Consider the following 27607-nt stretch of genomic DNA (forward strand, 5'->3'; position numbering starts at 1 on the left):
GAGGGGACACCTTGTTGCTGCTGTTGTAGTCGTTTACTCACTCAGCTGTGTCCGACTCTGCGTGCCATGAACTGCGGCACACCAGGCTTCCCTGTCCTTCACTGTCTCCTGGAGTTTGCTCAGACCCATTTCTATTGACTCGGTGATGACATCCAACCATTTCATCCTCTGTGGCTCCCTCCTCCTCCCGCCCTCAATCTTTCCCAGCATCGGGGTCTTTTCCAAGGGGACACCTTGGGTGAGCCCTAAACGGTAACAAGTTCTGTCTGTCCTGTTCACCACCACCCCATCCTCAGCATCTCTCTCATCAGTTTATTCAACCATCAGACATTGCCTCAGCACCTACTTTGCAGACGGGCCCTTTGTTGTGTGCCAAGGACTCAGTAGCGATGGAAACAGTCCAACCTCTGCCTCCTGGAGCCCCCGCCCAGCACATAAAACACTCATCAGCACGGATGACCGAGAGTAGTCGAGGCTCCAGGGGGAAGGTGCAGGCAGAATGATCAGGGCTGGGACGGGAAGCCCTGAGGAAACAGCTGACTCAGAAGAATCAGGGAAGGCTTCCTAGAGAAGGAACCATCTGAGTTTTGACCTAAATGATGAGTAGGGTGGAGTGGGGAAAGGTAACTTAGCAAAGGGAACATCGGGTATATTATTTACCAAGACTGAGAGATGAAAGGATAGCTTTTTTTTTTCCCCTTTCGTGGAATGAAATGTGCCCTATGGTGCTGGAAATACAGCCATGACCAGGCCAGCCCTGGCTCTGCCTTCTTGGAGCTCCCAGTCTGTCGGGACATTGATCCATCACCAGTGATGGCCCAGGATGCTCAGGAATGGACCGTGTGTGCGTGACTGCTAAGTTGCTTCAGTCGTGTCCAACTCTTTGTGACCCAATGGACTGTAGCCCAGGGGAGCTCAAAGGAGAGGGTGTGTTTGATCCAGGTGGGGGAGTCAGGAAAGGTTGCCTGTAGGAGGCGACAATCCAATTAAGAAGCTAAGAACAAGGAGCTAGCCGGTGAAGGGAAGGGCAGAAGGTATCACATGTGCCAAGGCCTGGAAGGCAGGAACCTAGGAGTTCCTAGAAACTGCCAATTGCCTAGCAATTGCCCAGTCAGGTCCAAAAGGGTGGAAGCATGCGGACCCACAAAGCGAAAAAACAAAATTGCCACATGCCTCTCTACACCCACCCCCTGCTCCCATCCAAGACCATGGGGTTGAAGAAGACCTCCATTCCTTATGGGAAGAACCAGCTGAGGGATGGTTGGTTGGTTGTTTTGGGTATCCGTAACTCAGATGCCTTGCCTAGGGGTCGAGGGGTCCTGTACGTCTATGCTGGGAACCTCAGTAAACTGTTTTCTTCCATGTTTAATTCGGTATCACAGGAGCAACAATAAATAGTTCCTTCCCGCCCCCGCAATTTTTCTCCAGTCCGGGGCAGAGTCCGAGGGGCTGGCTTCCCGTCCGGAGAAGGCACCTGCAGCCCGGAAAAGTCGTGGCTCAGACCAGCCGAGCCATCAAACCCACAAAATTCCCTGGAGAGTTACAAAGGGGCGGGGCCAGGCTTCCCGGCAGTGGGCGTGGCTTCGAGACGGCGCGGGGGCGGAGCTTCACTGAGACGTCCCCCGAGAGAGTGTGGTCAATCAGGGGGCGTGGTTCTCATCAGCCGCTGTAACGATGACGTCCATCCAAATACGCACCGCCTCTGGGCTGGGAGCCACCATGTAGAAAAGGCGTTCGTACGTTTTGACACAGAATGTTAGGCGAGGGTTCGGGCTCTGGAATAAGTAGTGGAGTGGAGGTGGTTAAGAGAACAGATATGACTCCACCGTAGTTAAAATTCCAGCCTTGCTATTTACAGGATGTGTAGAGTTGGGCAAGTAATTTAAACTCCCTGAATGTATGGGGATCTGTCCTCCTAAATGATGCTACCTACTTCTATGGGTTATGAGGGTTAAATGAATTAACACAGGAAGGCGCTGAGAATTATGGGAGCAAGAGGAATTTAAAGGAAGGACCCATGTCCCAATCCCCCAGCTCTACCTTCTCCTGTATTAGACATTGTTGCTGTTGTTCAGTCGCTAAGTTTTGTCTAACTCTTTTGTGATCCCACGGACTGTAGCCTGCCAGGCTCGGCTCCTCGTCCAGGGATTTCCCAGGCAAGAATATTGCAGTGGGTTGCCATTTCCTCCTCCAGGAAGTCTTCCCGACCCAGGAATCTGAACTTGTGTCTCTTGCGTCTCCTGCACTGCAGGCGGATCCTTTACCACTGAGCTCCCTGTGCCATGCTTAGTTGCTAAGTCATGTCCAACTGTTTGCCAGCCATTGACTGTAGCCTGCCAGGCTCCCTGTCCACGGGGATTCTCCAGGCAAGAATACTGAAGTGAGTGGCCATGCCCTCTTCTGGGGGATCTTCCAAACCTAGGGATCAAACCTAGGTCTCCTGCATTGCAGGTGGATTCTTTACCACCTGAGCCACAGGGAAGCCCTACTGAGTCCCCTAGGAAGTCCATATATTAGAAATACAAGCATTCAAATTTCCCCTCTTCTTAATCTAGGTCTCCCTGGTTTGTAACTGGGAAAAATTTAGTCTACAACATATTTATTGAGTACCTACTTGCCAACCCCAAATTAAGTAAAGCCTTTATGTCCATTTTCTGTCTTTAACCTCAACTCTGGAGACATGGGTTTAAGAGTGCCCATTCTGCAGGTGAAAACACTGAGGCTGGAGACTGGAAGTCACTTTTCTGATGTCCCACACCTGGGATTCCAACCTAAACTCTAGAGACACAGTTACTCTCCAGAGCTTTCTAAACATTGTATCAGTTTCTGGCACTGCACTTTTATAAATATTCCAATTCCAGAATTCTCTGGGGAAAAATAAATCTGATATGACACCACAGGACCCATTCCCATTTGGCAACTGTGAGAAGATGCTAAGAAATGATCCTCTCCTTTCGATGCTCCCAGGCGGCCTCAGTCCCCACCTTGCCCAATTCAGTCATTCATTCTTGACTTGGCATCTGAGTTGCCCAAATTTCTGCTCTCAAACTATTGTTCCAAGAAAAATAACTGTGGCTGAGAGCCAGAGACTGAACTCTTAATTTCTGGCCCCTGCAGTGAAATGACCTGTTTGGGTTTCCTGTGCTGGATGGAGTACCCTGACAATAGGGGCTATGGGTGGCCCTTCCCCAGGGGATAAGCTAGGATTTGACTGGCAGGGCTCCAACCATGAGGGCAGGGCAGCACCCAACAGGGGCTTCACCTTGAAGGCACAGCGTAAGTGGTCATAGTAGACTTCCTCGATAGCCTGGAAGTAGATGACACCTTTGAGCTTGGTCTCTTCCTTGTCTGATGGAGAGGGTGAGGGAGAAACAGCCAGTGAGAGATGGGTTGGGGTTGGAGGGGAGGGTACCAAGGGGGAGAGGAGTCTCTGAGCCGAAGTCCAGAGACTGGGATTGGGGTGAGGAGCATGGTGATAGAATCTGAAGGTCCCTAAAGCGCTGTGGTTAGGAGGTGAGTGAATGTCGGTGGGAGACTGGTGTAGTGAATGGATAAGGCTGGGAGGTGGAGTCTGGGGAGCTGGAATCCTAGGTCCCCAAGTCTTTTGGCCCCTGAGAAGGGCAGAGACTCAAGGAGAGGTCCAGAATCATCGATTACCCTAGAGAGGAAGGAGGAGAGGCCTGGAACCCTAGATCTGGGGGCTAGGCACTGATAATGCTCCCCCTGGGTATGGGGAAACTGGGGTCTGGGCACCCAAGTGATGCCCAATGAGGGCTGGGTCGCTGAAGGAGGAAGCGACTAGGTGGTCCAGGCACACACATGGACATAAGAGGGGAGAGACCTGGGGGTGGGGCTGCTATGTCTCTGGGGTGAAGGTCTGGAGTGGTCTCTTTCACAGACTTGGAGGCCCAGGCACCTCAGGCAGAGGGGCTGGGCTAACCTGCATAGTAGGCCAGGCGGCGGGCCTGGCGGTCAAAGCAGAACCATCGCTTCCTCCAGGTCTTGATACGGCCACCCATCTTCACCAGGGGTCCGCGGCAGCAGCCTCCGGAAACCTGTAAGTGTGGGCAGTTTTCCGGATTGTGGCCCCAGCGCTCCAGGTGCTGCCGGAGATCCAAGACCCGAGGGCCAGCAGGGCTGGATGGCGGCATGGGCGGGGCCTGGGGAGGGAAGAGAAGGGGGCTGTGACGTCACAGGGTCAAGAGCTGGGCGGGAAGTCTATAGCCTGGACCCGCAAGGGGAGCCCGTCGCAGTAGCTGAAGTGTAAGGACCAGCACAGCCTTTAACTTTGGCAATGACGATTAAGGTGGTATTTCTGACAGCTACTCCGACTGACTGACACACTGCCCAGGGCTTTACCAGCAACCATTCCTCAACTCCCCTCAGTGGCCACTCTTGGGTCAAGGCTACTATAAGTCCCGTTTTTCAGATGAGCACACTGAGGTACAGAGAGAAACAATCCACCTGAGGTCACACAGAGCTTCTAAGTGACAGAGCAGGGATGTGAAGCCAGGTCTTCCTGACCTTAGTGCTCACCCTGAAACACCAGAGATGTGTTAGAAAAGTGATAAACCCCAGTAAGCCCTCATCTACTGTATCTGTAAAACAGGAACCAGATGGTGAGTGGTTATAATGAGAGTGCTGATTCCATTATTATTATTGTTGTAGACAGCATTCTTGCTGTGATGAAATTGGTGATCATTACCTGTGCTAAAACACACACACACTTTATAATCTCTTTGCCCCCCTTCTCCTCAGGAGGTAGGTACATCATTGTCCCCATTTTACAGATGTGGAAACCAAGATTCAGAGAGGTTAAGTCACAGGCCCAAGTCACACAGCCAGAGCTGACGAGCCAGAACTCCCCAGGCAGAGTGGTCAGCTCAGGTGGCCATAAAGTGGAGCACAACGAAGGCCATCAAAGCATCTACTGTAACAAGGTCTAGCCTGATCAAACCTATTCTTCCCGAAAGCTTCCTGCAAAGAATGGTAAATGATCCCCAATGTCACACTGAGGCCTCAGACTCCAGCATGCAAGCAGACCCCTAAGGGATTTTGTTAAAATGCAGACTAGGATTCAGTTCAGGGATGCTGATGCTGCTGGCCCATGGACCACTCTATGAGTACTGAGGGTTGAAAACACTGAAATAAGGCTAAAGCAAGAAAGGATGAGGAATAGAGGGGAGACTAACTGCATGGAGACAAGGGAGAGTGAGGAGGGGGTGGGGGGAAGAGCTGGGGAACGCACAGGAGGGGAAGGGGTGGTTAAAAGGGCACCCACTGGGCATCCTGCCAACTCCACACAGTAACACTAAGTGATCACCATGTACTGGAGGTCTGCTCTGTGGCCAGCACTGTGGCAAGTGATCACCTCTCTGCTTCTCCAAAACAACCCATTATTGTCCCCATTTCACAGAGGAGGAAACTGAGGCTCTTAAAGAGGAAGTGACTCACCAAGGTCGCCCAGGTAGGACATGGGTGGAGCTGGGCCCCAGTCAAGGAGAGCAGGGATGGGCTTGGGACTGGCAACTCCCCCACTGCCCACCCGTGTCACCTCCAAGGAATCCCTGCCCCTCTCCAAGTCTTGGTTTTCCTCATCCCAGCACCCTCCTCATGGGGCTGTCTCCTGGATGAGCTCGCTGTTGTCACCTGGTGAGTCCACCCCCAGGCGCAAACCCCAGGGACACACTTGCTCACAGACGTAAGAAGGCAGCTCGAGGTGTGAGGGGGTGGGGATGGGGGACAATGCAGTCAGCAGGGGACTGGTTAATAAATTATGGTGCTACACAGCAGGCGTGTTTCATTTTTAATGAGGCAGAGCTTATGTCTGGCAACCCGGAAGGCTCCACCAGCCTTCCCGCTTTAGCTTATTCCTGGCTCTTATCAGCACGTGACATGCTACTTATGTTACTTACTGATGCTGCTTTCTGTCTCTCTCCCCTGCTAAAGGCCAGCTTCCAAAAGGCAGGGATTGCCACTCTGCTGTCACCCAGGGTCTACCACACAGGGCGTGCTCAGTCACTCAGTCACGTCCGACTCTCTGCGGCCCCATGGACCGTAGCCCGCCAGGCTCCTCTGTCCGTGGGATTCTCCAGGCAAGAATGCTGCAGTGAGTTGCCATGCCCTCCTCCAGGGGATCTTCCCCACCCAGGGATGGAGCCCGAATCTCCTCCATCCTCTGCATTGACAGGCGGATTCTTTATCACTGAGCCACTTGAGAAAGCCACCATAAATAGACACTCCATAAATACTGGGTTGAAATGAATAAGGAAAGGCCTAATGTTTGAGAGAACCAGAAATGGGTTGGGAACCATGTACTTGTTTGTGAGGAACATAAATTCACCAAATGCAGGCTGATCGGTGAATGTGGAAAAGTATAAACACAGATTTGAAGTCTCCTCCACGACAGAAAACACTTGCGCCTCCAGGCTGGGAGAACTTCACTTTCCCAAATTCTAAAGTGTTTGCTCTAGGGGCTTCCCTGGTGGTCTAGTGGCCGGCACTCTGCACTCCCTCTGCAGGGGCATGGGTTCAATACCTGGCTGGGGAACTAAAATCCCACAGGCCACACGGGGAGGCCACAAAGATAAAGAAATACGGTGTATGTTGTAACAAAAAAGTATTCATATTCTTAGTAAAGGTAGAAATAAAAGCTTAATGAGGAGCTGTCAGCTAAACTCAGAGTAGGAGAAATTCTACAAGATAAAGGACTTTTCCACCCAATAAATGGCTTTTTTTTTTTTTTTTTTAAGCAGGGAGGGAGGACTCAATCTGAGAGATTTAAGACATTTTTACTAAAGGCGCTGTGTGTGCTTTGTTTGGATCCAGATTTGAATAACCAACCATCAAAATCTATTTTGGAGACAATTAGGGATTTTGTTAAAATGCAGACTGGGATTCAGTCATTCCAGGGTGGAGGTCTGGAGGGGAATGAAGTTCAAGGATCCGATGCTGCTGGTCCATGGACCACACTATGAGTATTGAGGGCTGAAAACATTGAAGTAAGGCCAAAGCAAGAAAGGATGAGAAATAGAGGTGAGACGAATTGCATGGAGACAAGGAAGAGTGAGGAGGGGGTGGGGGGAGGAGCTGGGGAATGCACAGGAGGGGAAGGGGTGGTTAAAAGGGCAGCCACTGGGTCATCCTGCCAACTCCACACAAGTAACACCAAGTGATCACCATGTACTGGAGGTCTGCTCTGCGGCCAGCACTGGGCCAAGTGATCAACTCCCTGCCTCTCCAAAATAGCCCATTATTGTCCCCATTTCACAGAAGAGGCAACTGAGGCTTCTAGCGAGGAAGTGCTCACCAAATGTTAATATGGACCATGTATTAGAATGCTACAAAATTAGTAATAATTTCATAAGCTATGACAGTGGAACTTATGTTAATATATATACAGATAGATAGATAGTAGGTACATAGTGATGTATGGAGGAAATGATAAACTATGTGGAATTGGCTTTAAAATGTTCTGCTGCAGAATGGGAAGTAGGTGCGGGTCCAGAACAACAAAGTCCGTGAGTAAAATAAGATTCAATATTGATAACCAGCGGAGCAACATGGAGGGCTTCCCTGGTAGCTCAGCGGTAAAGAACCTGCCTGCGAATGCAGGAGTCGCAGGTTCAGTCCCTGTGTCGGGAAGATCCCCTGGAGAAGGAAATGGCAACCCACTCCAAGATTCTTGCCTGGAGAATCCCGTGGACAGAGGAGCCTGGCGGGCTATAGTCCATGGGGTCACAAAAGAGCCGGACATGACCAACCAATGAAACAACGGTCATGAGCTGCATGGTGGGCACATGGGAGGTTATTAATCTAGTCAACCTTTGTTTGAATATTTCTTAAGTAAAAAGGTTGTTTTTCTGTTTTTTTTAAGAATCAAACAAATAAAATTTTAAATACGATTTAAAAGCCCCAGCTTGTGGTTACCCTCATACTGCAGTAACTGCTGACGCTGGCACCCACTTACAGAAGAGGAAACCGAGGCACAGAGAACTCAGTGCGTCACGTACCATGGATTCAGAGGACCCTGATGGGAGCAGAAACTAGGTCTTCAGAGTTCCCCTTCCCTTGCCAAGCCCAGGACACTTTGGAGAACAGGAGAGGGTGAGATGTCAAAGGGCAGAGGCCAGGGGAAGTGAGGGCAGGGGTGAGACTCACCATGATGGCAGGTACCGGGGGGCCTGAGGGACCTTCCTTGCTTCTTCTTGTCCCTTCCTGTGGGTGCAGAAAGAAAGTGTCAACAAGACTGGAAACCAATAAGAAGTGGGGGAAATGTACTGCATTCCTGGGTCTGGGGGAGGAAGGGCTGGGGGTCTGGACTCCTGGGTCTGGGGGAGGAGGGGCTGGGTCTCACCCTGGCCTGCAGCAGCCGCTCCCTCTCCGCCACAGCCTGCTGCAGGAGCTGCTCCATTCGGGTGATGTCTGGGTAGAGGCCCCTGCAGCTGGGAGGAAGGAAGAGAGACGGGGCCGGTGAGAGGAGCCCAGTCTCTTCCCCAACGTCTTCCCACCTTCTCCCTGACATCTCACCTATTCCCGGGGCCGCAGTTTAGCAGCTGATAGAGAGGGTGCCTCCCGGAGTCTCTAGCTTCAGGCGGGAGGGCCGAGGCCTCCAGGGATCCTGGGGGGAGAAGGGCCGGGGCAATGGGCTGGGATGCTTCCTGGTCTAAGCCTCTCCCTCTCTCCCCCAATGGGGGCATCCAGGTTTCTCCATCCTGTGCGCAGGGAGAGTGGTGATGTGAGAGGAGGGTATGTGTTGTGAAGTTGGTACTCACCAGTACAATGGAGCGACAGAGGCCGGGGACATCCTCTCTGACTGGCTCTCTCTCCCCTCTTCCGGGACAGGCTTCCAGTCCTCTGGAGGCCAATGGAGCCCTGAAACACACACAGCCCAGGCACACAGGAAAAGATGCTCAGTCTCCACCATTAGATCGGAGAACCGCCAAGGAAAACCACCATCTTGAGACCGCCCGGGTGGTCCAAGGGTGAAGACTTGGAGCTCCCCATGCAAGGGGCCAGGGTTTGATCCCTGGTCAGGGATCCCACATGCTGCAACTAAGAGTTTGCAGGTGGCAACTAAAGATCCTGCATGCCCCAGTGAAGACTGAAGATCCCCGAGCAACCCGGCTCAGTCAAATAAACAAATATTTTTTTCAAAAAAAGAAACCACCATCTCATTGGCACAGATCAGAAGGCCACTGTAAACACAATGCTGAGTGAATGAGTAGTCATAAAGGGCCACACAGTGTACTGACCAGAATGGGCAAATCCAGAGAGACAGTGGTTGCCAGGGGCTGGGAGGAGAGGGGAATTGAGGGGTGACGGCTCAAGGGTAAGAGTTTCATTGTGCATGTGTGCTAAGTCACTTCAGTCGTGTCCGACTCTTTGCGACCTCATGGACTGCAGCCCACCAGGCTCCACCGTCCATGGGATTTTCCAGGCAAGAACACTGGAATGGGGTGCCATTGCCTTCTCCGCCCACAAGGCTGAGGGCTGTTTTACTGGAAAAAATCTATGGAGGTCCGTTTGGCTCTTTTTAAAAGATAAAAATGGTAAAAAAGAAAAATAAAATGAATTTGAAAAAAGAAAGGAAATAAAATCAAAATGACAAATGTATAAGCCTTTTGAGCCCCAACTCCATTTCTAGGACTTGTGGGTACACTCAGACGTGTGCAAGACGGCCTGAGTTCAAGGTTAATTCCCACAGATGCCTGGAGACCACCTAGTTAGTTAGTTAGTGTTAGTCGCTCAGTTGTGTCCAACTCTTTGCAACCCCATGGACTGGAGCCCACCAGGCTCCTCTGTCCATGGGATTTCCCAGGCAAGAATCCTGGAGTGGGTAGCCATTCCCTTCTCCAGGGGATCTTCCCAACCCAGAAGTCAAACCTGAGTCTCTTGCATCTCCTGCAGTGCAGGCAGTTTCCCTACCTAAGCAAGGAAGAGACCACCTAGGAGACAGCCTAAGTGCCCATCAAAAGGAGACAGGCTCAATAAACCTGAGATCATCCACGTGGAGGAAAACCCCAAAGCAGATAAAAGGCAAAGGATGCTGTTTATATCAGCTAGAAAATAATGTTTAAGGTATAAGCAAGTACAGAGAGTGCAAAGAGGATACCACCTACCCATAAAAAGAGGGGGAGAGTGTATACATGCCTGACTGTTTCAGTACAGAGTATTGGGACTTCCCTGGTGGTCCATTGGCTAAGACTCTGACCTCCCAATGGAGGGGGCCCGGGTTCCATCCCTGGTCAGGGAACCTGATCCCGAATGTGGCAACTAAGACCAGCATAGCCAAATAAGTAAATATCCAATGTACAATGAAAGTTGTTCAGTATCCAATGTACAATGAAAGTCGTTCAGTCGTGTTCAGCTCTTTGCAACCCCATTGACTATACAGTCCATGGAATTCTCCAGGCCAAAATACCGGAGTGGGTAGCCTTTCCCTTCTCCAGGGTATCTTCCCAACCCAGGGATCGAACCCAGGTCTCCCGCATTGCAGGCAGATTCTTTACCAGCTGAGCTATCGGGGAAGCCCAAATAAGTAAAAATAAATACTTTTTAAAAAACACAGTACATCTCTGGGAAGACAGGAGACACTGGTAACCCTGGCTACCCCTGGGAAGTGAATTGAGTGGATGGAAACAGCGGCAAAGATCTTTTCTCTGAATGTCCTCCCTTCAAACTCAGAACAAGAGGAATATTCTTTTTTAAAATAATAAAATAAACATGACAACCAAGTGCAACCTGTGTTCCTGGACCAGAAAAAACAATTTTTTGTTGTTGTTGTTTTTTGCTAACAAAAAAACATTTGTGGGACAACTGACAAAAATATGAATAACAAGAGCTTCCCTGGTGGCTCAGTGGTAAAGAATCTGCCTGCTAATAATGCAGGAGACATGGGTTCCAGCCCTGGTCCAGGAAGACCCCACATGCCAGGGAGCAACTAAGCCTGTGTGCCACCGTCATTGAGATCCAGAGCCCGGGAGCTGCAACTACGGAGCCCTCCGGCCACAGCTACTGAAGCCCATGCGCCCTAGAACCCGTGCCCTGCTGCAAGAGAAGCCACTGCAACGAGAAGACCGCAGCTGCAGAGCAACCCCCTCAGCACGGCTAGAGAAAACCAACAGCAGCAACGAAGACCCAGCACAGCCAAAATTAGGTAATTTATATATGAATAACATTGTGGACTTGAATAGTATTGTCTCAATGTTAGCTTCCTGAATGTGATTGCTGTACTGTGGTTGCGTCTGGGAATGGCCTTGACCTCAGATGATAAAAAGTAGAAGCATTTAGGGATAAAGGGGAATCATGCTTCAGAAAAGAAGAATAAACGGTGTGTGTGCATGTGGGTGTGTGTGTACAGAGGGTGATACAGCAAATGCCAAATGTGGTAAACTGTTAGTCACACAATCTGGGTGACAGGTAGACAGGAATTCTTTCTGCTCTTTCTGCAGTTTTCCTGTAAGTCTTAAATCATTTCAAAATAAAATAATAAAAAAACTACGCCCAAAATGAAAATAAACTTATTTGAGAGTAACAAAGAAAGCAAACTAAAATCATTTCTTTAAAAAAAAAAAACAGCAAAAACTCTGCTTGGATAACAAAAGATAATAAGAATAAATAAGTTGTATAATTTGAGCACCAACACATATCGTGCATGCCAAGCTGCTTCAGTCGAATAAGACTCTTTTGCAACCGCATGGTCTGTGGCCGCCAGCTCCTCTGCCCATGGGATTCTCCAGGCAAGAATACTAGAGTGAGTTGCCAGGCCCTCCTCCTGGCCCAGGGATCAAACCCAAGTCCCCTGCATCTCCAGCATTTCCGGCAGATTCTTCACCAAGGAGCAACCAGGAAAGCCCATCAATATGTATGCTCACTGCTAAAGATCTTAACTCATCAAATATATGTAAGTCAAAGAAAAATCGAATTGGTCACCAAAAGAACCAAGTCTTTATTTTGAAGGTAGGTGAATGAAGTGAAATTGTCAAGCACTTTCTTTTCCTACAAAAACCATATCCCTGGGTAACCAAATAATCAATAAAGGCAAGTCCCTCTTTAGAAAAAATTGTCAATCAATAAACGAAGAAGGAGGACTTCCCTGGCAATCCAGCGGTTAAGACTCTGCACTTCCAGCGCAGGGGGTGGAGGTTCCATTTCTGGTCAGGGAACTAAGACCCCACATGCTGAGCAGGCAGCCAAAAAATAATAACTGCTTTTTTTGTTTTAAGATTTCTTTAACTACATTAAAGAAAAAACAATAAAAATAAATGAAGTAATAACAGATGGGATTTTCCCACTCATGACCTCCAGGGAATCAATCAATGGATGCCGCGAAAAAAGAGACACATGCTCCCAGGATGACTCCCCAAAATGCCGGTCATGCAACTGCTCAGCCTCCCACACCCAACTTTACAGGAAAAAGAGAGGCAGAGCAAGGTGGTGTTGACCCCCACAGATGCAATCAGCAAACCCTGCCTGCGAAACTACAGAGCAACTGCCTGGTTTCTTCAAACATATTTCAAGAGGGACAATAAAAGAAATGGGAGTCTGTGGATTCTGCTGCTGCTAAGTCGCGTCAGTCCTGTCCTGCTGGAGTGGTTTGTCATTTCCCTCTCCAGTGCACAAAAGTGAAAAGTGAAAGTGAAGTCGCTCAGTCGTGTCCGACTCTCGGACTCTTTGCGACCCATGGACTGCAGCCTACCAGGCTCCTCCGTCCATGAGATTTCCCAGGCAAGAGTACTGGGGTGGGTTGCCATTGCCTTCTCTGTGGATTCTAGGAGATTTAAAAGAGATACACTGTGCTTAGTCAGTCTTATTCGACTCTTTGAGACGCCATGGACTGTACCCCACCAGGCTCCTCTGTCCATGGGGATTCTCCAGGCAAGAATACCGGAGTGGGTTGCCATGCCCTCCTTCAGGGGATTTTCCCAATCCGGTGGTCGGACCCAGGTCTCCCCCATTGCAGGTGGATTCTTTACCGTCTGAGCCACCAGGGAAGCCCGTAGCCACACACACACACAGTTTAAACTACAGCGTTTGGCGATAGACACTGAACTGATGGAACTTTCAATGTAAGAAGACTAAGATAAACGTCAGGCTAGTGGTTATTCTCCGGGAGACCGATAGGGGTCACCATTGAGCGGGGGGATGTTGTGACCTGACACCTGGGGCCGTCACCCCGAGTGTTTCCATTAATAATTATTAAGCTGTGCGTGTGGTCGATGTGATTCTCTATATCCGTATTATTTTAAAACGTTTTTTAAAATAGTAACCATGGGACTACTGGGCTTCCCAGGTGGCTCAGTGGTTAAGAACCTGCCTGTCAATGTAGGAGATGTGGGTTTGATCCCTGAGTCCCGAAGACCTCCTGAAGTAGGAAATGGCAACCCACTCCAGTGTTATTACCTGGAAAATTCTATGAACAGAGGAGCGTGGCTGGCTACAGTCCATGGGGTCGCAAAGAGCCGGGCACAGCTAAGCGCGCACACACACACACACACACACACACACACACACACACACACACACACACACAAAACCATGGGACTCCCCTGGCGGTCTAGTGGTTAAGACTCTACACTTCCACTACAGGGGATGCAGGTTTAATCCCTGGTTTGAGAATAAGATTCTACATGCCACGCAGCTTCATTCAGAAGATAAAAAAAATAAAAATAATAACCAGTATTTACCAAGTGCTCAGTCTTTGCCCAAGAGTGTCTTTGGCACATCACAGACCCATTTAAGCTTCCAGAAGCCCTGGGAGTCAGGAAAGGTTCAAACCACTTCAAAAAGATGAAAATGAGCCCCAAGTTCCTGTGGCTCTTCACTCTTCCCTTCCCTCAACTGATATTCCCAGCACTTCCCAGCTGAGACATTGTTGGCACTGAGGAAGCACATAGGTAAGAGAGACTCGGTCTTTCCTGGTGGCTCAGACCATAAAGAATCTGCCTGCCAACGCAGGAGACCAGAGTTCCATCCCTGGGTTGGGAAGGTTCCCTGGAGAAGGGAATGGCAACCCACTCCAATATTCTTGCCTGGGAGAATTCCATGGACAGAGGAGCCTGGCAGCTACTAACACACACTGGCAAGAGAGCTCCAAGTCTTGTCTGCATGGAGCTGACACTGTAGGGACTGAGTGACGTGTATATGTGTGTGTGTTCAGTCATGTCAGACTCTTTGCAACTCCGTGGACTGTAGCCTGCCAGGCTCCTCTGTCTGTGGAATTTTCCAGGCAAGAATACAGGAGTGGGTTGCCATTTCCTACTCCAGGGGATCTTCCCAAGCCAGGGGTTGAACCCAGGTCTCCTGCATCCCCTGTACTGGCAGGTGGATTCTTTACCACTGCACCACCTGGGAAGCCTCAAGGAACTGAAAAAGTCATCATTCAAGATGCATATCATCTGACATTGCTGTGAGTGAAGGGTGTTACAAAAGAGTGTTATAAACGGGTATTATAAAAAAGGCTCACCTGCAACTGGAAGACCAGGAACAGCCTTCTGGACACTGCCCCTGAGGCCCAAAGGATAAAAGTTGGCCAGGGTTGCCTGAGGCGAAGGGTGTTCCGGCAGGATCGGCAAGTGCAAAGGCCCTGAGGCAGGAGCCAGCATGGCGTGCGGGTGGTGGGGAGGGGGTCAGTGCCCCTGCAGCTGAACAGAGTCAGTACAGGGAGGGGGATAGTGAGAGGTGGGCAGGGGTCAGGCCACACCAAGGAGCCTGGGGGAACCATGGAAGGCTTGTGGAGGGAAGAGCTGAAAAGTAGGAGGGATGAAGATCACTCTGGCTATCGTTTTGGAGCCAAAAACTAAGGTGGAGAAAGTCACTGAGGAGGGTGGTAGAAGGTCACAAAAACCAGAAATAAGGGTGGCAGTGGATAGAATAAGAATTATAATAATTATAACAATATCAATCAAGGACCGCCCTGGTGGTCCAATGGTTAAGAATCCACCTTCCAATACGGGAGACATGGATTCAATCCCTGGTCAGAGAGCTAAGATCCCACATGCTGCGGGGCAACTAAGCCTGTAAGCCACAACTAGAGAGAAGCCCGCGTACTATAACTAACTAGCCCGATGCAGCCAAAAATGAATTCTTTTTTAAAAAAGCTGGTCTTCCCTCATTAAAAAATATAATACTAATCATTATATAACCAGAATAACAGGTGCCCACATTTACTAAGCACCTGCTATGTGCCAGACATCACACCAAGTACTTTAATGCATTAGCCAATGAATGCTGCTATTATTCCCATTTCACAGCTAAGTAAACTGAGGCACAGAGCTGTATCTCAGGTCAACCAGCTAGGAAGTGGCACAACAGGTACTGGAATCTGAGCAGAGTCAGTACTCTTAGGCATCACATGATCCTGGAAAGAAGGGGTGGGATTTGAGAAGGATTCAGTAGGACTTGGAGGGAGAGACGGGCAGGGGCAAGGGGGAGTGATTTGATAATCCCTCCATTTATCTGCTTGTCTACTGTTTCTCTGGCTGCGTAAACAAAGACTCCCTGTGTTCTTTGTGGGGCTTTCCCCTGTGGCTCAGGGGTTAAAGAATCTGCCTACAATACAGGAGACTCAGGAGATAAAGGTTCGATCCCCTGGAGGAGGCCATAGCAACCTACTCCGTTATTTCTGCCTGGAGAATCCCATGGACTGAGGAGCCTGGCAGGCTACGGTCCATAGGGTTGAACAAAGTCAGACACAACTGAGGCAGCCTTAGCAAGCACGCACATACAACTTCATCCCTGAGGTCCCTCGTCACTGCTTATGAGCTCATGTTAACCAGGTGCCCACTTGGGTTCTGAAGTTTCCTTGAGAAACTCTCGTCTCTGAAAGGCACAGGCTGAGGAATCAGGCAGCTTTGGTTCACACCAAGCTCTGCCGCTTAGTTGGGTGTGTGACTTTAGCAAGTCACGGCTCTTCTCAGGGCAACTCCCCGTCTGTAAAGTGAGCGAGGTCCTGCCACCCTGCCGTAGCTGATGCCAAGATTCATACACTGACCTCATGCAAAACACACAGAAGAGTGCCTGGCACGGCCACCAGTGTCCAAGGGCCAGACACTTGGTGACACCCGCATGCAAGGTGGGTGTGGGGTCCACGCCGGGTCCACCTGGCCTTAGAGGCTCTGTGTCCACAGAAGCCACTAACTCAGGTAAGGACTCCATAGGAATGGCCCAGGCTTCCCACCAAGTCTTTATAGATATGCAATTTAATTATAAGGGTCATATTTACCCGAAGGCACATTCGTTGCCTGGCAACAGAGCTGACACTCCACCTTTATCAGCCTTCCAGCTAGAAAGTTACAAAGGCTCTGCTAACCCTTCATCTGGACAATAATAGGACCCAATGCTACGGTTTCTTCTGACCAAAAATAAAATTTCATGTTAGGTACATTTGCAATTTCATACATATATAATATATATTATTGAATTATATATTCAAGAAACATAATTTTAATATAAAATATATTAAGTTGAAGCATGTCAAACTGTCAGTATTTGACTGTTTCTCACCTTCAAATGGGCTTTCCTGGTGACACAGATGGTAAAGAAGCCTGAAGTGTGGGAGACTGGGGTTTGATCCCTGGATCAGGAAGATCCCCTGGAGAGGGGAATGGTAACCCACTCCAGTATTCTTGCCTGGAGAATTCCATGGACAGAGGAGCCAGAAATTATATGTTTCATGAATATATAATTCAATAATATATGTTATATATGTATGAAATTGTATATGCACCTACTATAAAATTTTATTTTGGGGGTTAGAAGGAACTGGCTTTGAATCCATGGGGTCGCAAAGAGTCGGACACAACTGAGCAACTTTCACCTTCAAATAATAGCAATTCCGTGTGGTTCAAAGTGATAAGATGGCTTTGAGCAGATCCTGGCCTATATTAAGCTCTTAAATATTAATATCAATTACTATTTTAGCAATAGTTAATAATATGTTAATATAATATTGTTATTATTAAGATATGTTGCATATAATATAATCAACAGGTAAATATTATAATATATGATATTATTAATTTATTAGTGTTAACTTTTGAGCTTCCCTGGTGGCTCAGACTGTAAAGAATCTGCCTGCACTGCAGGAGGCCCACGTTTGCTCAGTCCCTGGGTTGGGAAGATCCCCTGGAGAAGGAAATGGCAACCCACTCCAGTACTCTTGCCTGGGAAATCCCATGGACAGAGGAACCTGGCGGGCTACCATCCATGGGTCACAAGGAGTTGGATACCACCAAGTAAGTAACAACAGCAACAACAATATTATGTTATTATTGTGGGTACAAAGACAGACAGACATGGGTCTTCATAACATCATTGCTTAAACTACACGAAACTCCATCTGCCATCCTCAGAGAGAGGAGCTCCAGGCACCCACACAGAACTGTGTACGCACAGAAGCTCAGAGTGGTTCAGAATGTGGGCTCTGAGAGTGCTGAGTTCAAATCCCAGCCTTGCTGTATATTAGCTGATTAAGAAACCTCAGCTGCCTGAGTTTCTTCCCTATAAAACGATAAGAAGAACCCAGCTTGTAGAGTTGTTGCAACGACTAAGTAAGTAAATCCACATAAACATTTAAAACATTGCCTGGGGACTTCCCAGGTGGTCCAGTGGTTAAGAATCCACCTTCCAATGCAGGGGCGGGGGCGGCAGGGGAACTAAGATCCTATAGCCTTGGGGCAACTAAGCCCACACCCAGCAACTACTGAGCCTGTGGACCACAGGGAAGATCCAGCACAGCCAAAGAAAAAAAAATTATTTAAATTCATAAAATAAAACAGTGCCTGGCACACTATAAAGACTCCACCAAAAAAAAAAAAAAAAAGGCTTCACAAATTTTAGCAGTCTTTATGATTCTTACTGTTTATATCATTATTACAGAGCCATTGAAAAAAGGCACCTCTTAATGTATCGAAAGAAAAAAATCTCCACCACAGTCTTGAGCTAGAAAAAAAAAAAAAAGCCAACTAGCAGCTAATACACATGTTTTTGAAAAAAACATTTACGTGATAGAACAACCGCTCACTCTTTCTAAGCGCTGACCCCATATCCATACAATAGCCCCACCTCCGGGTACAGCATGCTGCCACTGTCTACTCTATTTCATTTAAAGTTGCTAGCAACATATTCAATAAATGTTTTAACCCATTCATAAATTGGAACCCCCATTTTTCAGAAAATGTGGAAGAAAGAAACAAATAGCTACCAGGACCTCCCTGGTGGCCCACTGGCTAAGACTCCGAGCTCCCAATGCAGGGGGCCCCGGGTTTGATCCCTGGTCAGGGAACTAGATCCCACATGCTGCAACTAAGACCAGGTATAGCCAAATAAATAAATAAAAGTACTAAAAAAGAAAAAGAAACAAATAGCTGCCCGGTTCTGAGGAGGAGGGCCAGGGCTCATTGGGCTGGGGAGGGAAGGACTGATTATCAATGTGCTCTGCTGGGTGGCTTTTAAAATTTACATCTGGGGGCCTCCCTGGTGGTTTAGTGGCTGAGAATCCACCCACCAGGGCAGGAGACACAGGTTCGTTCCCTGGTCTGGGAAGATCCCACATGCCAAGGAGCAGCTGAGCCCACGTGCCACAACTGCCGAAGCGCATGCACCCTAGAGGCGTTGGCCTGCGACAAGGGAAGCCACTGCGATGAGAAGCCCAGGCACCGCAGTGAAAGGCAGCCCCTGCTCGCTGCAACTAGAGAAAAGCCCGAGCGCCGCCACGGAGGCTCAACACAGCCAAAAATTAATAAACACATCTTTTAAAAACTAAATAAATAAAATTAACCCCTGGGCGGGCCTGGTTCCATTTCTCCAGGGGAGGGGAGGTAAGATGTTAGGCAGAAGAAAGAAAAAGTAATAAAGCTGGAGCTTGGTGAAAGTTAAAAATGCGGCTTGATCAGCCGCCCCTCTCCCTCCCTCCCTCCCTCCCCCATGCCCACAGCAGAGAAAGCCACGGTGACCAGCGAGACCCCCCGGTGATGAGGTATTTGTGGGGGGGGGGGCACCTGGAGGGAGCTGTGAACAGAGAAGAGGCAGGAAGAGGTGGCGGCGGCCGTGTGGGCAGTGGGATCCTGGAGAACCAGCAACTGGCGGTCTGTCTTCTGGGTGAAGAGGAGCTGCAGGAGAAGGGGTGGGGTGGAGGGCCGCTGCCAGGATGCTCTGGCCTCCAGAGCATGGGTACCCACTGCCAGGATGCTCTGGCCCAGGCCTCCAGAGCATGGGTGCCCACTGCCAGGATGCTCTGGCCCAGGCCTCCAGAGCCAGCCCATTTCTTGGATGGAGAAGGAAAGGCTCAAGGCCCCAAGATAGTGGGAACGCGGTCTCAGGGAAGGAGGACTTGTGTGCAGAGACTGCTGGTTCTCTGAGGAGGAGGCTCTGGAGGTCTGCACTCCTGAGGCCCAGGGTGAAAAGGGATTAGGGGTTGAGAATGGTGGATCCCAAGGGAGAATGGAGGTGGGGGACCTAGATTCCTAGGTCTCAGGGAGGAGGGGGCTGAAAGGCACACGAAATCTCCATACCTTGGTGAGAGCCTGGTTGGGCTCAGAGAAGTCCCCGCCAGGGGTTCCCTGAAGGCAGTTAAGCTCAAGCAGTCGGCTCCGTTCCTGGGGAGGGCAAGACATGAGCAACTCCTACACCTCAGGGGACATATGGGGTGCAGGCGAGGCAAGGGTATGCCCCAGCAGGAAGTGGGGATGCAAGACCGGTGTCGGCGGTGAACTGACCTGCGTCAGGGCCTGAAGGGCCTCCTCCTTCTTCTGGCTCAGCCCCCGGCTCTCAGCGGCCATCTGCTCCCCCAGCGACTTGAGCTGCTCCTCCAAGACCTGGATCCGGCGCTGTGGGGCACCCGCCAAGGCCCGGGTTACTCAGCTGCCCCTGGGTCCCCAGCTGGTACCCCCAAAACCAGCCCCTCCTTGAGAGCCTGGGGTTTGCTCCACCCCATAACAGAGACCCTGGCATCTGGATGCCTGGGAGGGCATGGGGGACACAGAGTCAACCTTCGCTAGTGCCCTTCTCCCCTTTGAGGGCCTAGAAGAGACCTGGGGTGAGCTGGAGGGGTGGAAGTTCCCATATCCAGAGGCTGAGGAAGACAGAGACCCAGAGAAAGTGGACATTGCCAAGAACAGAGAGAGAGAGGGACTTTCCTGGTGGTAGAATGGCTCAGACGCTGAGTTCGCAATGCAAGGGGCCCGGGTTTGATCTCTGGCCAGGGAACTAGATCCCACATGCCAGAGCTAAAAAGATCTTACGTGCTGCAATGAAGATCGAAGATCCTGCATGCCCCCACTAAGACCCAGCACAGCCAACTAAATAATAAATATTAAACAGAAAAAAAAAAAAAAAGAAACAGAAAAAGGGAAAGACAAAGAGAGAAACTGGAAAAGATACAGAATAAAAGAGTCAAGACAGAAGGAGAGCAGACACAGAGCCCGTGAGACAGGAATGGAAAAAGAGCAACAGGGAAAACGCCCAGAAATAGAGGTGGGGAAAGGAGACCCACATCGGAACTTTCTAATCCGAAACTCTGGGAACCTTTGTATTAAATACAGTCAAAAGTTGAAAGTTAGTCACACAGTCGTGTCCAGCTCTTTGCAATCCCATGGACTGTAGCCCATCCATGGAATTCTCCAGGCAAGAGTACTGGAGTGGGTTGCCATTTCCTTCTCCAAAATACAGCCAAACTTGTGGCTTTTTCCAGCAGGACTTTTCAGAAACCTTGAAAGTGAAGCTCCCAGAAAGGACTGGTGGGAGCATCGTTTGAGATGAGGGCTGAGACATGGGGAGTGTAGTGGCGAAGACCTAGCCGATTCAGATCCCAGTTCAATCCTTTGGGAACAAAGTGACCTTGGAAAAGATAACTTGAGCACCTTGACCTTGAGTTTCTTCATTTAGAAAATGGGGGAAAAGATATGAAGACCTGTCTCCCAGGACTGTTGTAAGGATTCGATGACTTAAGATTCATGAAATGTTTAGGATCGTGCCCGGCCCCTGGTCAATGCCCAATAAACATCAGCGACCATCATGACTGTTTTGAAGAACATGACAGGGAGGATACCAGGACAGAGAAGGGACGAGACAACAAGTGGAGGAGCCAGAGGGCAGCGGCGAGGGAGGCAGGCGAGCCCAGGCCGACTCACCCTGTGCTGCGCCACACTGGCCTGGAGCTCCTGGACCTTGCGGTCTGGCGCCCCGGCCCCAGGGCTGTCCCGATCTTCTTCCTCCTGCCGGCTCTCGCGCTCCAGCTGCTGGAACTCCAGGTCCTCATAGGCACGCTGGGCCACGTCCAGCTGTTCCCTCATCTGTGGAGGGGACACAAAAGGACTGGAGGCCTGGACCTCTAAGGACCAGGAGGGTGGAGGGCTGGAGCCACGACTCCTGGACAAGGAGGGAGGAGGGGCTGTGGGATCTAGACCCTGGCGTCCTGCGGGTTAGGGGCTTGGGGCCTGAGCTCCTAGGTGGGTGGGAGAGGAGGGGACTGAGGGCCCGGATGGCTGGGTCCTGAGTGGCCTGGATATCGGGTCCCCTTACCTCCTGCATTCCCTGCAGAAGCCGCTCATGCTGGTCTTCGGGCTGTGAGTCGAGCTGCTCCTGGGCCTCCTGGAGTCTTTGGCGAAGACCCTCCACACGATCCCGCTCCTGGCTCAGCCGCCTCTGTTCCTGCATCAACAGCAACCAGACTCAGCCTCAGCCTGAGCACAGGGAGGGAAACAGGCCAGCTGGGGCTAAGGCCAGCCAGATCTCAAGCTCCTTCTCGCCTGGGGAGTCCCCCCTCTCCAAGTCTGGGGTGTTGGCTCTATGAGGGCAGGGAGCCTGTCTCTCTGGTTCATGCTGTACAGGCCCACCCAGAGCAGACCAAGTAAACAGCTTTTTAAGAAATGAAGGAGGGGACAGTTGAATGGATAAAGATGTGGTACACATACGCAATGGAATATTACTCGGCCATGAAAAAGAATGAAACAATGCCATTTGCAGCAACATGGATGGAATTAGAGATTAGCATACCAAGCGAAGTAAGTCAGAAGGAGAAAGATAGATACCATCGAATGATAATGATATGTGCCATCTAAAATTTGACACAAATTAACTTATCTATGTAACAAACAAACTCACATACAGAACAGACTTGTTAGCACAGGGAACTGTACTCAATATCCTGTGATAAACTGTAATGGAAAAGAATATGAGGGGTCTTCCCCTCGGTCCAGTGGTTAAGACAGTGTACTTCCACTGCAGGGGCCATGGGTTAGATCCCTGATCAGGGAACTAAGACGCCCACATGCTGAGCTGCATGGCCAAAAAGAAAAAGAAGAGTCTATCTATATATGACTGAATCACTTTGCTGTACAGCAGAAGTTAACACAACATTGTAAATCAACTATTCTCCAATAAAGTTTTAAAAAAGAAATAAATGAGGGAATGAATGCTAAACATATCCAGACTTGGTGATTGATGCTGGGGACCCAGAAGGGGGTCGGACCTGGGCCCTGTACTCCAGCAGGGGACACAGCCAGTTATAGCCTGGGACAATCAGGGCAGTGAAACACGCAGATTCTGTGGGAACCAGAATGGGGGGAACCATTTCTATCAGGGTAAGCCTAGGCTTCTTGGATGTGAAGATTTTAAGGTGAGCCACACAAACCAGGGAGCATTGAGACCTGGGGAGCTGGAGAGGGCTGGAAGGGCTTTCTGGACTGAGGGAACAGCATGGTGCAAATGAATGGAAGTTGAACAGTACAGGAGGGACTTTCCTGGTGGTCCACTGGCTAAGACTCTGAGCTCCCAATGTAGGGGACCTGGGTTCGATCCCTGCTCAAGACACTAGATCCCACATGCCACAAGGAAGAGTTTGCAGGCCTGCTGCATGCTCAGCTGCTTCAGTCATGTCTGACTCTTTGCAGCCCCATGGACTGTAGCCCACCAGGATCCTCTGTCCATGGGACTTCCCAGGCAAGAATACTGGAGTAGGTTGCCATTTCCTCCCCCAGGAGATCTCCCTGACCCAGGGATCAAACCAGTTTCTCCTGGGGCTCCTGCATTGCAGGCAGATTCTTTACCACTTGAGCCACCAGGGAAGCCCAAGAGTTTGCATATCACAACTAAAACATTCCGCATGCCACAATGAAGACTGAAAATCCCACGTGCCCCAACTAAGACTCAGCAGAGCCAAATAAATAAATAAAAATAAAACTTAATAAAAGAGAAGAGAAAAGTAAAGGAAGTGTAAGGGCAGACTGCAGCCAAGAAGAAAGAAGGTAGGATGGAGGGAAGAGAGGGGGAATACAGGTGAGAGATGACAGTGGAAAGGCAGACAAGACGGAGCTCGGGTGTGGTTTGGACCACCAGGCTGAGGAACACGTATCCGGGTCAGTGGGGAGTCATGGCAAGATTGAAAGGCTGGAGTAGGATCTGGGTGTGGAACCATCCCTCTGGGAGATAGGTTCGAGGGGTTGAGACCAGCTTCTTCCTGAGTCCTCCGGGCAACAAGAATGAGACCTTAGACTTCCCTGGTGGGCCAGTGGTTAAGAATCCGTCTGCCAATGCAGGGGACATGGGTTCAATCCCTGGTCTGGGGAGATCCCACATGCTGCAGGCCAACTACTGAAGCCTGAACTCTGGAGCCCAAGTACCGTGACAAGAGAAGCCACAGCAACAAGAAGCCCCAGCACTACAACCAGAGAGCAGCCCCCGCCCACTGCAACTAGAGGAAGCCTGCACGCAGCAACGAAGACCGAGTCCAGCCAAAAATCAGTAACTAATGAAAATTTAAAAAAAGAATGTGACCTAGCCCGAGGTCTAGGCAGGGCAGATATAAAGGAGATAAACTAGCAAGAGAGATGCAGGGGGCACAAAGAACAGGACGTGGTGACTGACAGGCTTAGGGTGAGAGATAAGGAGGCATGCAGAATGAGGCTCAGGACTCTGGCCTGGTGACCAAAAGGACAGTGAGACGGGGATGGTGTGGAAAAGGGAGTTGCTGAGGTCAGCACGGGATATGGTGAATGAGAAGGGGCCAGACTCCTGGATCTAAGGCAGGAGGGGCTGGGGACCTGGATTCCTAGGTCTGAGGGAGGAGGGACTGGGGGTCTGGACTCCTGGATCCAAGGCAGGAGGGGCTGGGGACCTGGATTCTTGTATCTAAGGCAGGAGGGGCTGGGGTCTGGAAACCCAGGTCCTAGGGGAAGAAGGAGCATCTAGGAACCAATATCCTAGAAATCAGGACACATAGGTCTAGATTTTGAGAGGGAAATCAGGGCTGGGAGAAATACAGGCTCTTTGAGGTAACTGAAGACTCAGGATCCAACCCCAGGAAATTCCAATATGTAAGATAAGGGCAAAGAGAGAGACTGATAGAATTACAAAGTTACCATTTTCCAACGGGCAGCACTCTCCCATCAAGCAATGACCAACAATGGATGTTAAAGCCTTTAGGTAAGTAACTATTAGGAAGGGATCAGAGTGACCTCACTGAGGTCTGGAGAATCAGAGAGAACATCCCCCAGGCCCAGTGCCCCAAATGCACCACAGCACATCCGAATCTGATCCATCTTATACATTTAATCAACCACCTGCTTCCAGGAAGCGAAACGAGATAAAGGACACCCCCGGCGTCCAACTGGTCACATACTGACCATGGGACAGAGGACTTGGTTTCTTCAACAAAGAGTTCAGGGGAAAAAAACAGTAGGCAGGGACCATTAGAGGAGAAACAACACAGGCAAGACATTGCAACCCATTGCGATAACCCGATTCAAACAGCCAACTGTTAGCCATTGTTTTTGAGACAGTCTGGGACCCATGGAAACTGACTGGAGATGAGATAGTAATTCTTCAGATGTGATAATGACATAGGGGTGATGTTTTCTTAAAAGAGCTCTTAAAAAACTGAAGTATTCACTGTCAACATGATGTCTGGTACTGGATTTCAAATCTAGGGACAGGGAAGCCAACTAGAGGACATGAAACAGGAACGGAGGATTCATCGCAGCTGAACTGGGGAGTACACCACATGGCAACAGTCTATTTTTTGTTGGTTTGACATTTTTCACAAAACAACATTTAGAGAGCACAGAGAAATGGGGCAAGGGAACACGCCCCAGTGAGTCAGGCCCCTAAGTCATACAGGAGAGAGGGAGGAGGGAAACAGACAGGCATAGGTCCCCGCCGCTGCCCACCCCCAGCCCCAGTATCATGGCTTGGGCAACAGGGGGTGCAACCCGGGCCCCAGGTCCCAGGATTGCCACAGGAATGTCTGTCCAACAAGGAAGAGAACCGACGATGAAGGTCCGGCCGGGCAAACACACCTGTTCGCGCTGCTCCTGGCCGCCCTTCTCTGAGTCCACCTGCCGCCCTAGCAGCTCGCGAAGCTGCTCCTCCTCCCGCCGGGCGGCCACTCGCTCCCCAGCCAGCTCTCCCCGCAGCAGGGCCACCTCCACCTCCATCTGCAGAGAGAAGGCAAGAGCTGGGGCCCAGAGGCCTGCGACCGAGAGCAAGGGAGGGGTGGGGGCGCGCGGCCGCCTGCTTGGCTCTGATCGAAGGAGCTGGGAATCCGAACTCCTGGATTCGAAGAGAGCATGCAGCAGGAGGCCTGAGACTCGGCTCCCATGGGTGTAAAGGACTGGGGGCCTGGCCTGACGGGGCTCCCCACGAGTTGGGGCCAGACTTCCCAAGGGGTCTGCAGCCTCACCTCGATCCTCAGTTCCTTCCTCTGACGCTGTAGCTCTTTCACTCGTTGCTCCATTAAAGCCACGCGAGTCAGGGCCTCCAGCTGCTGCGCGCGAAGCCGCCGCGCCGCCCCTCGCACCCCTTCTCCGGACAGAGCTGGTGCGGGGGGCGTGGCCGGGGTCTGCACTGGAGACGGAGCCTCCGCCTGAGGTTGAAGAGGGCTAGTCAGCTGGGGAGGACTCGCCCCCTGCCGTCACTAAATAGGTCTCTGGGGCGGGGGGTGGGGGTGGGAGTCTGAGTTAGCGACCCTCAGCCACCAAGCTCTTTTATCCGAGGCGGGGAGGGTGCAGGTCCGATGACTGCTCGGCCCCAGGAGGTGGCTCAGGGACTCGCAGTCCGGGGAGGGGGCACAACGCTGACTCAAGGACGCTGTTTCCCATTGTCTTGGCCTCACGTCTTCGAAGGTTCTGCATCTCTTTCTCTCTCCCCGGGTCTCTGAGCCTTTCCCCCTTTTCTCTGGGCTTCATCTGCCTGACTCAGTATGTCTTCTGTCTCTGAATCGCTATGTTTCTTTCTCCCTCGGAGTATCTCCCTGCCTCAAGGTTTCTCTGTCTCTCTTTCTGCTTCTCTGAGCATCACTCTTTCTGGGTTTCTGTCTGTGCCTATCCTCAACTCTCTGAGTCTCTTGTCCCTGCTCTCGCAGTGTCCCTTGACCCCTTTGGATCTTTGTCTCATAGTGTCCCCGTCTCTCGGTCTCTATCTGGTCTCCCTATACCTGGCTCTCTGTGTCTCTGTCGCCCGCTTGGGTCTGCTCCTCTGGGTCCCCCCCACCCAGTGACTCTCGCCCCCCGGGGTCCCTCACCGCATCGTGGCTGCTTTCGGTGCTGCTGCCTTCTCCCACTTCTTCCTCTTCCTTCGCCTGCTGCTCAGCTCCTTGGCCGCTCGGAAGCTCTGCCGGGGCCTCGGGCGCCTCCCGCTCGCGGGAGTCTTTGGGGTGCCCCCGGGGCTTGGAGGCCCCTTGAGATCGGACCTCTGTGTCGCACTCCGGGACCGCCGCCGGCGGGGTCTCCAGGTCCGGGCTGCTCCGCGTCCCCATGGCCGCTGAGAATTCCCGTCGGGTGGGCGGGGCCTGGGGTTACGGAGGAGTTGGGGGCGTGGCCCAGGGGGCCGGCGCTTCCCGCCCGAAAGCTCCGGAGAGCGCTCCAGAGGCGGGGCCTGAGAGTTCAAAGGATGGGACTGAGCATTCCAGAGGCGGGGCCTGGAGCTTCTAGGGGCGGGGTTCGTGGCTCCTGGGGCGTCACGCCCCAAGAGGCGGGACCGGAATTTGAGTCCGGGTCCTAGTACGCCCCCTACCGGCGCCTCCCTGCTATCCAGGTGTCGAGCCTTGTACCTTGCCACCCGCCCCCAACTATCCCCTTGGACCACTTTAGAGCGACCCCATCACCATCTGCTTCGCAGACTCAGGAGCTGGGTTCCGCTCTGTCCTCTCTGGAGCCCCGTAGTCTCAGCTCTGACCCCGCTGTGTAAGGGAGCCGTGCCCCTGCAGCCTCACCCAGGGATCGGAGAGTCGGGTCTCCTGGTCTCCCTCTCCTGACAAACCAGGAGCCTTGAGTCCTCGGCTCCTCGAGAGCGAGATTCCAGAACTCCAGCCCGCGACCCCCACAGCCCCGGCCCCCTCACCGGCTCAGGCTTCGGCGCGCTCCGTTCTGCGCTCCGGCGCAGCAGTTTCTGCCCGCTGGACAGGTGGCTGGGGAAGAGGGAGGAGAGACAGGCTGCTCGGTCCCCCTCCCCAGCAGCCCGGAAGTGGAGTGGGGGACAACAGGTCCAACAGCTCTCGAGGGAGGAGGGAGCGACCAGCTTGCCCCGCCCGCAGCCGCGGCATCGGGCCATCCTGGCCCCACCGGCCCCACCGGCCCCACCCTAGGGAAACCCAGCATGACGACCCCCCCGG

General features: G+C 51.2%; 1 protein-coding gene across 3 annotated transcripts; it reads right to left on the reverse strand.

Moving 5' to 3' along the window:
* Window positions 1–1350: 1350 nt before the first annotated feature.
* PHLDB3 (pleckstrin homology like domain family B member 3) lies at window positions 1351–26769 on the reverse strand. Of its 3 annotated transcripts, XM_027978403.2 has the most exons (15): window positions 26519–26769; window positions 25679–25861; window positions 25296–25433; window positions 21523–21651; window positions 21132–21293; window positions 19719–19829; window positions 19515–19598; window positions 19002–19112; window positions 8775–8874; window positions 8530–8620; window positions 8357–8444; window positions 8161–8217; window positions 3941–4160; window positions 3263–3348; window positions 1351–1775 (listed from the first exon to the last, which is right to left on the reverse strand). In XM_027978403.2, exons 1-15 carry the CDS (start codon window positions 26750–26752, stop codon window positions 1641–1643), a joined length of 1929 nt encoding a protein of 642 aa, XP_027834204.2. In that variant the 5' UTR covers window positions 26753–26769; the 3' UTR covers window positions 1351–1640. The 3 variants fall into 3 exon arrangements, with proteins under 3 accessions (XP_027834204.2, XP_027834206.2, XP_027834205.2); XM_027978405.2 differs by lacking the exon at window positions 19002–19112; XM_027978404.2 differs by lacking the exon at window positions 3263–3348.
* Between the last annotated feature and the right edge of the window lie 838 nt (window positions 26770–27607).

This window comes from Ovis aries, chromosome 14 (genome assembly GCF_016772045.2).
Source record: "Ovis aries strain OAR_USU_Benz2616 breed Rambouillet chromosome 14, ARS-UI_Ramb_v3.0, whole genome shotgun sequence".
Classification (NCBI taxonomy): Eukaryota; Metazoa; Chordata; class Mammalia; order Artiodactyla; family Bovidae; genus Ovis; species Ovis aries.